We start from the raw sequence: 15,511 nt of genomic DNA on the forward strand, positions 1-15,511 counted from the left end.
CCCCCTGCCCTTCTCCCTGAAAGTCCGTCCTAAGACCCTCTTGTGAGAAGGTGCCTTTCCTATACCTGGAAAAGAGACTCCTTATCTCTGAAGACAAGGGATGCTGAGAAGAATCAAACAGGCTGTGTTGTTGTCCGCAATTTGCTATACTTACCTTATCGTCTTTGCTCTTATCACATTTCTCTATGACAGTCCACCCTTCATGGAGACTAGTACAAGAAATAGGTTTAACAGTTTCTTTGGGTTTTTATTTCCTTATGAAGGGCTCCCCTGTCACATAAAACTTACATTAGGTAAGTTAGTAGGTTTTTATCTGTTAATTTGTCTTTGTTGGTTTAATTTTCGGAACTCACTGGGGTTGCTAAGAGGATTAAGGAAAACTTTCTCCTCCCCTACATGTCTAATATACAGTTCAAGTCTTCTTGGTGCCTGATGTGGCACCTAGTGCCCAGGATCCTTTCTGGATCAGCCCTGCAGTGTGATTTGGGCTATTGTTTTGGCTGCTAGTCTCCATTCTTATTTATCAAGACTCCTAGTGATTTACCTCCTAGAGATTTAATGAACTACCCAAAATACTTTTAATAAACCCTGTTACTATATTAATATAAAATGAGAACTGAGTAGGTGGAGATGCTGTTCACTAAGAAAAAACAATTTTAGGGGCAAATATTGTAATCTTGAATTTAAGGTATATGAGACCTCCATGCAGATAAGATAGTTGTACTATTGGATATCCAGATATGGCCTAGTCTGGGGAAGTAAATTTAGAGATAATCAGCAAATTAATTGTATTGCAAGCCATGTAAATACATGAGTTCACTTAGGACATGATATAGAATAAACACATAAGCTGTAAACCTGAGAAGCGGGAATATTTAAATGACATGTTGAAGAAAAGTCAGCTCTAGCAAAAGGGACTAAGGAATTGCCAGAGAGGAAAAAGGGAAACTAAAAATGTGGTGTCAACAAAACTGAGGGACAAGAATGTTTCTAGAAAGAGGGAATAGTCAATTAGGTTGAACATTATGATTAAAATGAGGACATTGATAATCTCAGATAAATCAAGGAATAGAAACCAACTATGGCTAATATAAGCAGAATTTATTATATTATTTATAATATTGATATAGTTAGGATCACCTGGGTAGTTCAGTTGGTTAAGCGTCTGCCTTCAGCACAGTTCATGATCTCAAGGTCCTGGGATCAAGCCCTGCATCAGTTTCCCTGTTCAGTGAAGAGCCTGCTTCTCCCTCTCCCTCTAGCCTTCCTCCCCTCCCCCACTTGTGCTTTCTCTCTCTTTCTCTTTCTCTCTCTCTGTCTCAAATAAATAAAATCTTTAAAAAATATATTGATAAAAATAATGAAACTAATTATAAATTTTTGTCTTTTCTCAGTGAATGGCATCAGTACCTACTCAGTGCTCGGGTCAGAAACTTTAGATCAGCCCTGACTTTGTTCCTCTTACCATCAAAATCCAACCAGTCTTCAAGTCCTACCAATTCCATTTCAAGTCTGTCAGCTTCTCTATTTTCATCACTGTGGCTCTATCATCATTTCTTGCTTGGTTTCCTCTATATACTTAACTTGAATTTGCTTTTATTCTTACCAATCCATTCTCTCTGGCAGTCAGATTGCTTTTTAAAAATGGAAAGTTGATCGTGTCACTTCTTTATTGAGAATCTTTCACTGGCTTGCCATTACTATGAGAAGAAGTCCAAAATACTTAGCATGACCTATAACATCTCCTTTACCTGGACCCTTTCTGCCTCTCTAGTCTCTTATGACACAGTATACAGCCAGGAAAACAGAATTAAAGGACCATTTCAATGAAGGAGATATTATCTGAAGATCAGGACGCTGCTTCGCACCCTGGGCCAGAGTCCACTAGCCTTCACTTCTCTTTCATACGCTGGAGACATAGTACGTGTTCCTATTGCTGGTGGGACTAAATAGGCACTTGTTCTACAAATGCTGTTAAAAATCTTTACTGACTTCTAAAGCCCAGAGTGTTCTACCACTTCTTTTACTATACCAGAGGCTCCAAGAAAAGCAGGAAAAAAAAGTGGCTTTTCCATTTCTCCTACGCTAAATGGCCCACCAGTGCTGCATAGTGGCAGAAATTCACAGGAAACGTGCTGACAAAGGAGTCTGCAAAATGTAGTTTGGGAGCTCCCCGCCCTGTGCTTTGAAAAACATGGAAAGTCAGGATGGAGTCAAGGCAAAATCTACATGCATATATCTGGCACATGCTCCTACTCTAACTTTTCAAAACTGACCACCTGTGGCCTTTACCAGGACCCTTGCAAGACATGCACGCAGACACACACTCACTCACACAGTTTTCATAGGGATGATACCAATTTTTTTTCCTAGGTCTTAGCTTAAATAACACTTACTCAATGAAGTTACTTATTTTAATTCCAGTATGGTTAGTGTACAGTGTTATATTAGCTTCAGGTGTACAATATAGTGATTCATCAGTTCCATTTATCACCCAGTGCTCAGTGAGCATCACAAATGCCGTCCTTAATTCCCATCACCTATTTAACCCATCCCTCCCACCTCCTCTCTGATAACCATCAGTTTATTCTCAGTTAAGAGTCTGTTTCTTGGCTTGTTTCTTCTCCCTCTCTCATTGTTTCCCTTTGCTTGCTTGTTTTGTTTCTTAAATTCTACATATAAGTGAAATCATATGGCATCTGTCTTTTTCCAATTGATTTATTTCACTTAACATTATACTCTCTAGCTCCACCCACGGCATTGAAAATGGCAGGATTTCATTCCTTTTTGTGGCTGAATAATTTCCCATTGTATATATATACCACATGTTCTTTATTCATTCTTCTATTGATGGACACTTGTGCTGCTCCCTTAGTGCGACTATTGTTGATTCTGCTGTTATAAACATCAGGGTGCATGTATCCCTTTGAATCAGTGTTTTTATGTTTTGGGGGTAAAGACCTAGTAGCACAATTACTGGATGATGAGATAGCTCTATCTTTAACTTTTTGAGGAAATTCCATACTGCTTTCCATAGTGGCTACACCAGTTTACATTCCTAACAGAGCATAAAGTTTCTTTTTTCTCCACATCCTCGCCAACATTTGCTGTTTCTTGTGTTTTTGACTTTAGCCATTCTGACAGGGGTGGAGGGATATCTCATTGTAGTTTTGGTTTTCAGTTCCCTGATGATCAGTAATGTTGAGCATATTTTCATGTGTCTGTGGGTCATCTGCATGTCTTCTTTGGAGAAGTATCTGTTCATGTCTTCTGTCCATTTTTTTATTGGATTATTTTTGAGTATTGAGTTGTATAATTCTTTATTTTAGACACTTCAGTGTGGTTATTTTTAACTGCATGTATGGATTCAGAACTCTTTATATACACTCTGGCACTCAGAGTGTGAGTGCCAGAACACTTTATATACACTCTGTGCCTTTCCTCACACCATTAATAAAATTATGATAAAAAAAGCACAATTATTCATTTAATATCAGCCTGTCCTACTAAACTGAAAAGTCATTAAAGAGAAGGATCTCTATGTCTTCTTTATTGCTATATCTCCACTCCATGGACCAGGGACAGTCTGGAATATTTATTGAATAAATGAAATGTATCTTCTATCATAGCATTCAAAAACATAGTTTATTTATTGGCAATAATCCCTACAGGGGCAAAATATTTAATAGTTCTGAAAGGTTATTTTATCATGAGGGAAAAGTTCCCCAGGAATTCCTCTCATGCTGTTATAAACAGAGATTGGCAAAAAATGACATATTAGTTTCTCCAGGTGAGTTGTATTGGAAGTATGAATGCCTAGATCTTTTTCAATAATATAGTATATTTCATAGTAATTTAAGTAACCTTAGAGATAGTTATGGAAATATATAGGAAAAGACAAATTCAAGGAATTAAATAGATAGAATTCTTATGAATGTATAAAGGTCAGAGTAAAAAGGACCAGGAAAATTAGAAAGCAAAGACTCCCTCCAATCCTGAGGCTCTAGGCACCTAGTTATAGAATCACATATGAAAACAATAACAAAACTTGTTTTTCTACCCAAATACTTACCAACATTTGTAGCAAAATGATATTTTCAAACAGTAAACGGCAACAGCTAAGCATTAACATTTTTTATCATGAAAGAGACAGAACTGATTCCCTTGGCAAACTGGCTTGTAGCTCCCTGATTTAGTTATATGCATTAAGACAACTCCTTTGTTTGGCTTTTCATTTCTGTCAAAGAAAGTGTGTAGGGTACCAGAGAGCAACAAAGCTATCAGCAGTGCATTATCTTTAAAGCTGAGTTCCTGATTCTGAAGCTGGATTTAAAGAATTCTGATACTCAAAGTGTTTGAACTGTTTCTAAGAGGTGGTTCATCTATGTTCTTCCATCTTTAGCTGCTTAGAATATAATAACCTACAGGTTCTGATTAGTGGGGGAGGATGGAGATGAGATTGTTGTCAACAAGCTTTCAAATTAATGCTAAGGGAGAGGAAAGGGCGACAAGGTAAGTTAAATGAGAAGGCGACTGATGTAATTTATCTAGGAGAGAGTTTTACTTTTTTTTTCAGGGAAATAAGAAACAACATTATCCAATGAGAGTTCATGGAGTAAGGAAAGGGATGGAGACCTGAAGAGAAAGAAAAAATTTTGGAGCAATGACTGTAAAGGTTTCACTAAGGATGCTTGCAAGGTCTGTGGAGTAACTGAGAACCTGAGGGGAAATTTGATACCATGAAATTTCAGGAATTACAACTGGTATCTTTACTGAGATTTCATCTAGCCGCTCCTGATCTGTGGCCCAAATGCCCTTGTTAGAGAGGGTCAGCAAAGCAGTCAAGGGCCAGTGAGTGCATTACTGAAATAGAGCCCAGTCTGGATAGGAAGGCAGAAAAGCCAGGATGGGGAATAATGGATTTGGAGATAAGTGTTAGAAGACAAAAACAGAAAGATGAAGAGCAAATTCAACAGTGAGGATAAACTGGTAGGAAAACGGGGGGCTAGGCTAGAAAAGCTCTTCAGCAAGAAGGTCTACAGGAGGCTGGAAATAATGATATTGTCAAGGGCTTCAAGTAGAAGTAGAATAAAAAAGTGTATGCGGCTGGGTTGTTGAATGAAAGCCTGCAGAACAAGGCCCAGGAAGTAGATACAGCCAGTCCTGCTTCGGGCAGCATAGACTAAAGTCGAAAAAAACCAGAAGCTTTTCTGTAGAAGATAATGTAAAAGATAATAAATATTAAGAGAAAACCTTTTTTTTTTTTTTTTCATTTAGTTTGAGAAGGCAGGAATGTTAAGAACAAGGATATGGGGGTGTTAGCTCATGGCAGAATAGGTGTCCTAAGGAGTCTCATGAAGACAGCAAGTTGACTGGTAAGGAATGAAGTTGGCCCACAGTGGTGCTAAGGGAAGCTAGATGGGGCAGATTAGGCATAGTGCTGAGTTTTATGGTCAGGTCCTTGAGCGTTGGTCAAAGAAATTTAAAAAGGGGGCTTGGGAAGTGTACTAGTAAAAGAAAACTCAGGTTTCTTCTCTACTCACACCAACATCTAACACCAAATGTGGTGAGGGGTGTTCCCAATTCTTTATACCAACTGAGGGTCCTACATTTCTAACCTGGAGTCAGCACAGACCCAACAGGCTAACCCACTTCAGATGCCAAGTGCAGGTCCCAAACTGTCACCGGTACTTCTGACCACTGGCAAAATATTGAGGGTTTCTATGATTCTCCCTCCTCAGATTTAATGATTTGCTAGACTGGTTCTCAGAACTGAGGGAAACACACTTGCTGGTTTATTATGACACAGCTTGGGAACCGCCAAAGGAAAGAGATGCCCAGAGCAATGTCTGTGGAAGGGGAGCAGAGCTTTTGTGCCTTCTCTGAGTGCACCCTGCTCCCGGCCCTCCATGTATTGACGAGCCTGGAAGCTCCCCAAATCACTTCAGTTAGAATTTTCAATGGAGGCTTCATTAAGGAGGCATGATTGATTGAATCATTGGCCATTGACGATTTAGTCTATCTCTAGCCCTTCTCCACACTCTGGAGGTTGAGAGGGATAGTGAGGCTGAGAGTTCCAACCCTCTAATCACGTGGCTGGTTTCTTCAGCGACTAAGCCCCATCCTCCAAGAGTCGCCTTGTTAGCATGAATGCAGATCTGGTTGAAAGGGGCTTATTAAATAACAAACACACTCTTCTCACTCCTATCGTTCAGGAAATTCCAAGGCTTCTGGGAGCTCTGTGCCAGGAGCCTGAGACACAAAGATTAAGTATTTATTTCTCACTACATCATAACTAGTTTTCTACTGCTGCTGTAACAAATTGCCACAGACTCGATGGCTTATAATAACACAAATTTATTACCTTACGGTTCTGTAGGTTAGGAGTCCAACAGGGGTCTCACGTGGCTAAAATTAAGGCATGGGCAGAGCTGCGTTCCTTTCTGGAGTCTACCTCCAGGAAAGAATCCAGGTCATGGCCTTTTCCATCTTCCAAACCTTGCCATATTCCTTGGTTTATTGTCCCTTTTCTCTATCTTTGAAGCCAGTAATGTTGCATCCCTGGACCATTTTCCATGGTCACTTCTCCCTCTGACTCTTCTGCCTTCCCCCCTTCGACTTTTAAGGATCCTTGTGACTGACTTCATTGGGCCCACCTGAATAATCCAGGATACTCTTCCTACTTTCAAAGTCAGCTAATTAGCAACCATAAGTATTTGCAAGCTTAATTGGCCTTTGCCACGCAACCTAGCACAACCGCAGGTGTTGGGGATTAGAACGTGGACATCTTTGGGAGACTATTTTTCTGCCTACACGGAAGGTCCACTGCAGAGGTCTGTAAATGGTGAAGAAGAATGCTGAATTAGCACAGTCTGGTTAATGGTAGGCAGAGTTCATCAGAACCGGTTTCAAGATTTCAATTACACCTAGGCAACGAAAGCCTGCTCAAAATTCCACTCCCAGGTTGCCGATGATTGATAACACGATTCCTGAAACTATATTCAAACATACTAACACCACTTCTAATAACAACAACAACAAAAAACCCCTCTTGGGCTTTGTATGTCAGACTTGTCCTAAAGTCATTGTATGAATGAATTTTATCCTTAAACAATGCTGTGAAGAAGGAATCAACGTTTGCTCTAAACAGAATTAGTAACTTGCCAAAGCAGAAGATTGGAACTGAAACCTAGGCAGTAAAGCTCCAGGGCTTTTAACATTACGTTACAAAGCCTCCTTAAATCTCAGGGTCAGCAGACGTGGAGGGCTGATCAGTATCTGCTGTGGGTTAGATACCAAAGGGTACAAGTTAGAAATATAGCTTCAGGCAACTAATTAGGACAGGATTTGTTGAAACACCCCTGAGGGGAAAAGTGGCTCTTCGTTGTACTGAACCTACACAGACACCAGATTTCTTTTGTTCAGTCAATCGAAATACGAAGCCATCCACAAAACTCTTCTTTCCTTTCTCTTCTTTTCATCCAACAGATATTTATTAATGATAATATATAAAGGAAAATGTACAGGCCACTACATGAATTTGAGTTACACCCACAGGAATTAAAGGAATAATATAAAGTGGAATTATAAAATTTGCCCAGTAAATTATTAAACCATCAGTTATATTATTTCGACCTCTCTCATTTGATCCCCTGGCCTCACTTTCTTCTCTACATTCTTTCTTCTTTTAATGTCCCTCTGCCTCTACCCACATGTTCATTACCTTCTTTCGTGTGCCTCTTTCATCCTTTTTTGTCCTTTTGTTCATGTGCCTTTTGCCTCCACAGTTGCCTCCATTACTACCTGTTAGCTAGCGATGTATACTCAGACCACTGTGGGAATAGATGATTTTGTCTTAAAATAATAAAATTCTCCTGAATTCATTTTCTCCTTTCCATCCACTTATCGCTGCTTGAGTTCAGACTTTTATTTGCTGTGCTCCTCACAGTAATTTCCTTCTGGAATTTCTGCTTATTTTTCCCAAGCCCCTGGACAATCTATCCATCCATCCTCACTTTCACACACGTCTCTGACTTTTCTAGAAAACCAAATATTGTCATTGCCCTACTCAGAATCCTTTGATTATTCCTATGATCTACCAGATATGATCTAAACTTCTTTATAGGACCTCAAAACTCCCTGCCTACCTAACTTCATTTTTTCCCCTTCCTTCTAATTCCCCTTTGCAGGTAACCCTCTAGCAGCCCAGGAATACTTGTGGTTTCCCAAACACATCATACTCTGTCATGCCCCCATATCTTTCCCTCTGTCATTCTTCTGTCCCCTCTGCTGCTTTTACACCATCTGTATGGAGAATTCTGAGTCATTCTTTGGGACTATTCAGATGAGATTGGGTGCATTCAGGGTGGTATGGCTGTAGGCCTATAGTACCATTCAAATATGATCTTTGCTTTTAGGCCTTCCCAGTCTCTCTCAGGCAGAAGTGGGACTCCCCTCCTCTCTCCAATAGTGTACATCCTTCCAATGCTTGTAAGAATACTGTTATTGGTATTTGGGGTCTGGACTTGGGCTGTTTTCATCCCCAACACCTAGCACATTGGAGTTTAATCATCTTTGCTAAATTAGCTTACCCTTTTACCTGACCTTCCATAACGCTATGGCATAGCTCTTCTTTCTGCCTCAACACCAGTTTCTCAAACTGTATTCTTTAGAACGCTGGTGTTTCTAAAAAAGAATTGTATATTATAGAATTAAGCTTTAGATAGCTATGTGAAATGTATGTTTGTTTTCACTGTAGGTTTGGGAGAGAAGTCCATTTCTTCTTTTCCCAAATAATCCTCTTATCTTTTAGTTCCATAATGATTCTCAAATGCAAGCAAGTTCTGTGAAAGAAATAAACCACCTAAAGGTGGTAGGTAAACCACCTAAAATTAGAAATTTCTTTTTGTTTTAACCACGATCTAAAGAACATTAGCAACAACAAAAATAAGTCATATATATATATATATGACTAAAATACCAACATAATTACCACCATTTTACTTATTTCAAACCCACATGTTAATCGGATTATTGCCAATGATATAGAACAAACTTTGTCCATTTACCTTACTGTTTTTATTTATATTAATTGACAGATTGACGTTGGTTCTGTTATCTGACAGTCTGACAGAGAGAAAAGTAACAGTTACAAAGAGAAGGTTTTGGGAAATAGTCACTGACATAAAAAAGAGCACCAAATAAGGTTTTATCAGGAACACAGGAAGCATACTATGGTACTGAGGGAATTTAATAATAGGTATTTTTACACAGGGTTTTGGAGGGAGTCTCCACACCAAAATGAGGAACACTGAGGTAATCCTGCGATGTAAACTATAAGGAGCCATTGCCACCTTTAAAGCTGGATAAACGAAGGGAAAGGGTTGGGTTATGAGAGCTCAGAAGCTCACAGGTTAGGGTTCTTGCTGAGTGAGGGCTCAAACCTCTGAGAAGTGACACAACCTGGCCAGTGCTGGTACCCCTGCAGAAGTAGGATGAGTCTGGTTCTTAGAGTGTAAAAGCGGGAGGCTGGAAACAACTGCTGAAGACAATGGAAAGGGCTATTAATGCTGATTGGATGCTGGTAGGAACAGGAAGCAAACAGAGAAGATCAAGTCTCTTTGCCTCTACTCCTGCCTTCCACCCTTCCTCCAGGGACTTCTATTGACAGAAACCACCAGAAAGCCAGCTGGTAAAGAAAGCAGAGTTTCCAGAGCCCCTGCCCCAGTATTACAAACCTGGAGTGTGAAGGAGTAGAGAGAGGATAGCTGAATAAATGGCATTAGGAGTAATTAAATACAGAATCTTTTAAAAAAATTTTATTTATTAGAGAGAGAGAAAGAGAGAAAGAGCCAAGGTTGGGGGGCAGGAGGGGAGAGGGAGAAGCAGACTCCTTGCTGAGCAGGGAGCCCAACACAGGGCACAATCACAGGGCCCTGAGATCATGACCTGAGCCAAAGACAAATATTTAACCAGTGGAGCACCCAGGTGCCCCTAAATAGAAACTCTTAAGCAATAGTCAGTGAATCATCTTCCAGCTTAAAAACTCAACACGATCATATGCTCAAAGCCTTAAAAAATTAATAATTTTCTTCTGTTGAGTTTGTGATTAGACACACATTTGAGTATGCTCTGTCACTACAGGTCATTTAGTAATCCGGTATGGGACTTACACGGCAGATACTGTTCTGGGTGATCGGGCTTCCACAGTGAAAAAATAGATAGGTCCCTGCCCAATCTTGTGGAACTTTCATTCTAGTGAAGGGAAAACAGACACTAAATAAAAACACAAGGTGTCAGATGGTGTCAGAGTACAATTAAGAAAATAAAACAAGTTAAGGGGGATAGGAATTGGGGATAGGGGAGCTCTTCATATGGGGCAGTGATAGAAGACCTGAATGACAGAGTGAAACTTGAGCAAAGATCTAAAGGAAATATGAGGGAGAAATCAGTATGAATATATAGGGGGAATCTTTTCAGGAGAAAATAGTTGCATTTGATAAATGTGACATTGGTGAAGATTTTGCAAGTGGGTGGGTGGACTTTTTGTGGGTTTGCAGTTAGATTTTAACTATTTGCAAAGTTCTGCTTTAGAAGACTATGATTCTAGTAGAGTGACATCAACTTATTATCAAATATAGTACCAAGTTCAAACATTCCACAAAACATTGCTCATCTCTTCCACTGAGGGAAAAGCTATACTTCTTCACACAGCAGGTTATAAAAAATTTGCTGATGGTAAGGGGAATGAGCTGAGTACATAATGGCCCACCTTCACTATAAAATACTTTCTTTGTTTCAGAGTCAGCTATGAAATTCTAATAATGTCTCAAACCTATCATTTGGATTATTTGAGTAAATGTAAGATGCCCAGTACTGTACATAATTACTTCTTTGTTAAGATGTCAACCTTTGTTTTTTAGTTAAGAGTTAATGAACCTCAGTAATTAGCCACTAGTCTTTAAGGCAGAAAGTCGGATGGACACCATCAGTACTCTTAACCCAAAACAATGAAATCATTGTTGGCGGTAGGATCATGTTGCCTTTTGTTCAGATAATTTTCTTCTTGGAAAATACATGCATACTTTGGATTTAATGGTGCCAGAAACACTAATAAGTTAGCTATAATTATTCCTGAACCAGTTTGTCACTCAAACAATAAAAGTGAACTTATCTGTAAAGTTAGACAACTAAAATGGTATAAAACACAGTAATACTTTCATGATAAAGTGTTTTTTTTTTTTTAAGTCAACAGTAATTCTGGTACTTGAAAATGAACTATACCATATAAAATCTCATTCTGTAGCTAGTAATAATTTCCAACAGGAAAGCCTGGGGTGACTATGTCTTCATTTGAGAACAACGTAATTTAAGACTCGACACTTAGAAACTAGAAATTTGAGTGACCTCAGTAAATTTGTTTTTCATGTTAAAAGGAATCTTGAGAGGTCAGTGGTGCCCAGCGGAAGGCAAGAACTTGGGTCTGGCAGGAAAACCACCACATGTGGCTTGTAGTATTTTCAATTAACCTCTCTGCCTAGGTTCCTCCCCTTGTCCGGTAGGGATAATAGTAATTGCTGTCTTCCATGGGAAGTAAGCCTGCGCTTTGACATCTCTGGCCAAAGATGCTATATCAACACAAATGATTAATATTAGAACATAATGCCTGAATGCACATAAAATACCAGCATAGTGTTCTTTTAATGCTTGTATAATATCTATAAATACTGCTCTTCCATGCTCTCGCTTCACTTTAGGTCAAAGAAGAATATAATCATAGTATGTCACTAATCCAATTTCTGAAAATATGGAGGAAACATATTTTTTAAAGCTCCATATCATCCTTTTGAGAAGCACTAAACCTGCTAATCCCTCATGGTCTCTTGTAGCAATTGCACAATAGCCCCCCATATTAAGCCTCTGGCACCTTTTCAAATGCTGGCTAAATTACTTTTTCTGGAAACAGGAACCATCAGGGGAAGTCCAGGGGAATGAAATTGGCTAACGATATTAAAATTTTGGTTGTTTAACATTTAACTGGCTCTCAACAACGTGTTGAAGTGCTATCTAAACAGATAATTAGCTAGTCGCTGCACAGTGGGCTTTATGTAAATTTAGCAGGGAAATTAGGTTTAGAGAATGAGAAAATAGGAAAAGAAATTTTCTCAGGGGAAGCGGTGGTGTCAGCACAGCTGAGGAATGTCACAATAGCTACATTTCGTCAATTATGATCATCATCAGGGGATCTCCGGGAGAGACGCAGGACAAGGTTTATTCATAAGCGCATCCTGAGGATAGGCGATGGAAAGGAGTGGCTGCAGGAGACAGGCTGGATGAGAGACAGAGAGAGAGAAAGAGAAAGAAAGAGAGAGAGGATGGAGGAAGAAAGGTACTAAACCGAGCACTGGGAGAGAGGATGCGAGGCGCAAGTTGAGAAAGAAAAAAGAGCGGCAGGCAGGGGTAGAATGGTGTATAGCTTTGTAGGTGAGTAAAACACTGTAAACCAGTGGGTGGAGGGGTGGGGGGTGGTGGCTAGTGATGGAAGGGGTGTGATCTTGGCGGCAGGAAAGCATTAGTTTAGCTGCGCCAGGCGGCTAAATCCTTGTTCGACTTTCCTTCTTATTGGGAGCACATTTCTTGCTTTCGGTGGGGATGCCAGGACCCATATAAAATTAATGGTGTTAGGACTGAGGACGTGTATCCTCTGCATCCAGTCCCCTTGGGACAGTCCAAACTGTCCTTCGCCCCTGCAGAACTGCCAGGGGTAGTGGCTTTCAAGGTCAGGCCACCCCGGCTGTGCTTGGCGGGCGGAAGAGGAGGGTAGGGCGCGTAGCCACCTGGGGTGGGGGAGGGTCCTGGGGGATCCCAGACCTCTTACCGGCAAGTGCTTAACACTTCCCGAGGTCGCTTTACTGCGATCAGTTCAGAGGAAAACAGGCAATGAAAATAAAATTACACGTGCGAACATGCAAATGAAACAAAACCGAAGAAAAACACCACCGCACTCTAGGCGCTCCGATGGGGGAAATCCATGGCCTCCTGTTGCCAGTTGCCCGGCGAGGACAGCGGACAGCTCGGCGGCCGGAGAAGCAAGAGCGAGAAAGCAAACCTTCCGGGGCCCCTCTTCTCGCTCGGTTTCGCTGACCCTTCCACCAAGCCGCCCTCCCAGGAGAATGAGCAAGAAAAACGCCTGGTGCAAACAAGCCTCGGAGGGTTGGGGGAAGTGGAGCTGGAAAGAAGGGAGGGATTCGGAGAGCGCCGCTGTCCCGAGAAGCAGGAAGGAGAAAGTCTCTCCTTTCAGCCCCCGGCGTCCCCGGCGAGGAGGGAGATGACTACTTCTGCAGGCTATGTACAGCCTCCTAGACCGGGACCTTTAGTGTGGGCAACGGAAGGGCAGCCCCATCCTGCCCCTCCTCACTTCCCCCCACCCCTCACCCCTCACCCCTCCTGTCCCGGTTCCCCGCCAGAGGGAGAGCGCGGCCCGGGCGAGGAAAGCAACCAGCACGATTGTCCCGCCGCCCTCCGCCTCCGTCTGCGCCGGGGCCGCGGTGGACCCGCGAGGGGCGGAGTGGGCTAGACCATTGGAAATGTTGGGAAGGGGGGAACGAGGCGGGGACGGGGCAGGAACAAGGGGCGGGGCCTACTAACCTATTCCAGATTTTCCTGTCCTCTTGAAAGCTCTGCTTTGGGAGAAACCCGTTATCAAAGTGGAGAGAAGAGATTTTTTTTTTTTTTTTTTTAAGGGGGAGGAGCGTGTGTAGGAGGGCGGGGTGGGAGGAGACGCGGCTTGCAGTCGGCGATCAGACGGGAGCTGGAGTTGTGCGGGGAGGGAGGAAGGGAGGGCGAGTCCCAGCGCCCGCTCTGAGGGTCGGCTTCCTCTCCCCCTCCCGTGCGGGGCGGGGTGGTGCGTTCCGAGTTCCCAGGAGTTCGAGGCGGGCGGGTGCCTGGGGGAGGGGAGTGGCGGCGGCGGCGGCTGCGGGCGGCTCCCGCCTCAGCCTCGGCAGTGGCGTCGGCGACGGCGGAGTCGAGGCACCCGTGAGCGCTCGGCTGAGTGTCAGCCGGCGGCGACGGCTCAAGAACTGGGAGTTGGGGACCCGCGCGCCGGACCTACCGCCGCCGCCGCCGCCGCCGCGCCGCGGCCGCTGCTGCCGCCGCCCAGAGCCTAAGGCGCCGGGGCCTGGGGAGCCGGGGGGTGGGCGAGCGAGCGGGCCGGGGGGAGGGTGGGGGATGGCGCGGACCCCGGGGCCGGCCCCGCTGTGTCCCGGAGGCGGCAAAGCACAACTTTCCTCCGCTTCTCCCCCTGGGGCCGGACTCCTGCTGCCGCCCCCGACGCCACCACCGCTACTGCTGCTGCTCTTCCCGCTGCTGCTCTTCTCCCGGCTCTGTGGTAGGTGAAGCTCGGCAGCCGGCGCGGGCTGAGGGAGGCGCGACCGAGGGTCCCGGCGCCGCGGTCGGCCGGCGCGGGCCGCTTTCCGGGGCGACGAGGCAGTTGTGCTCGGCGGTTGGCTGCGCGAGCGGGTACTACGGACTTTGGCTGGAAACTTTTTCGCCGCGCCCGGGGCGAGGCCGGGGAAGGGCCGGGGCCGGCGAGTGCTGCGCCGGCCGCCCGCTCCCCTCCCCCGCTCGCCGCGCTGTTGCCGGACGCCGAGTGCTGGGTGCGCGGGGAGCTCCCCAGTGTTTGCTCGGGGGACCGTTACCTCCGCGCTGTTTCGCCGGGAAAGCCGAGGGCGCGGTCTTAGGGGCTGGGGCGAAGGTGCCGGGCTGCATGTTTGCTGCCCCCTTTTTCCCCCGGTGAAACTTGAGCTCTGACCCCGGATACCTTTAGGGACCAGAGCCCGACGGGATGGAACCTTTGGTTCCCAACCCCTCATCGCTTCCACCCTCTGGCAGGCACCATGTTAGCCCAGCCTGCCGCATCCCCTACAGTCAGTTTTCTACGGTCGTCCGGCCCGGTTCTGCTCTGGCAGCCCCTGGGTCGCGTTGCATTGAGATCATCGCTGCCTTCCAGTTTGTGGGACGTCTCTCACACTGTCCATGTTTATTTTTGCGAACCCCGTTTGTTCTCAGGACTTCGATTGATGTGTTAAATACCTGATTGCATCCACTGTGCTCCGGCTGTTCTGATCAAAACAAACCCCACGCCTCTTCCCTGTCTTTCTTCCCTCGTTTTATGTTACAGTTTTCCTGTCACATTTGGGAGTTAGTCTCTTTGTAAATTCTGTTCCTGGGGGTCGGAACCCAGAAGTCCACTTGTTAAGGATCGTGTAAAAAAAAAAAAATCCGATTTCTCAGGGAAGAGAGATGGACATAAGTTATCATTAATGGAAGGTGATGATTTGAGAAAGTAGGGTCACCAGTCTTTGGGCATTAGCTCCGCCTGTCTTCTGGTAATACTGAAATATTGCAGGAAGTTATTAATTTCTAAGACTCGTACTTGGTGAGGAAGGTGGAGAAGCAAAAACTTAACGCTTGCATAAAGATTGGTTTACCCAAGGCATTTGCACTGGTACAT

General features: G+C 43.8%; 1 protein-coding gene across 13 annotated transcripts in view; it reads left to right on the top strand.

Annotated features, from left to right (window-relative positions):
• Positions 1-12,335: 12,335 nt before the first annotated feature.
• Positions 12,336-15,511, top strand: part of NECTIN3 (nectin cell adhesion molecule 3) — a 126,148-nt gene continuing 122,972 nt past the window's right edge. For 6 of the 13 annotated variants that reach the window (XM_032852139.1, XM_032852144.1, XM_032852147.1 and 3 more), the window contains exon 1: positions 14,149-14,386. In XM_032852139.1, coding sequence (XP_032708030.1) covers positions 14,227-14,386 — 160 coding nt within the window. In that variant the 5' untranslated portion in view covers positions 14,149-14,226. Of the gene's footprint in view, positions 12,484-14,148; positions 14,387-15,511 lie in introns of those variants that run through there. The other 7 variants (XM_032852146.1, XM_032852148.1, XM_032852151.1 and 4 more) reach the window with 3 other exon arrangements.

The sequence above is a fragment of the Lontra canadensis genome, unplaced genomic scaffold (genome assembly GCF_010015895.1).
Source record: "Lontra canadensis isolate GAN:19392208 unplaced genomic scaffold, GSC_riverotter_1.0 scaffold6, whole genome shotgun sequence".
Taxonomy (NCBI): domain Eukaryota; kingdom Metazoa; phylum Chordata; class Mammalia; order Carnivora; family Mustelidae; genus Lontra; species Lontra canadensis.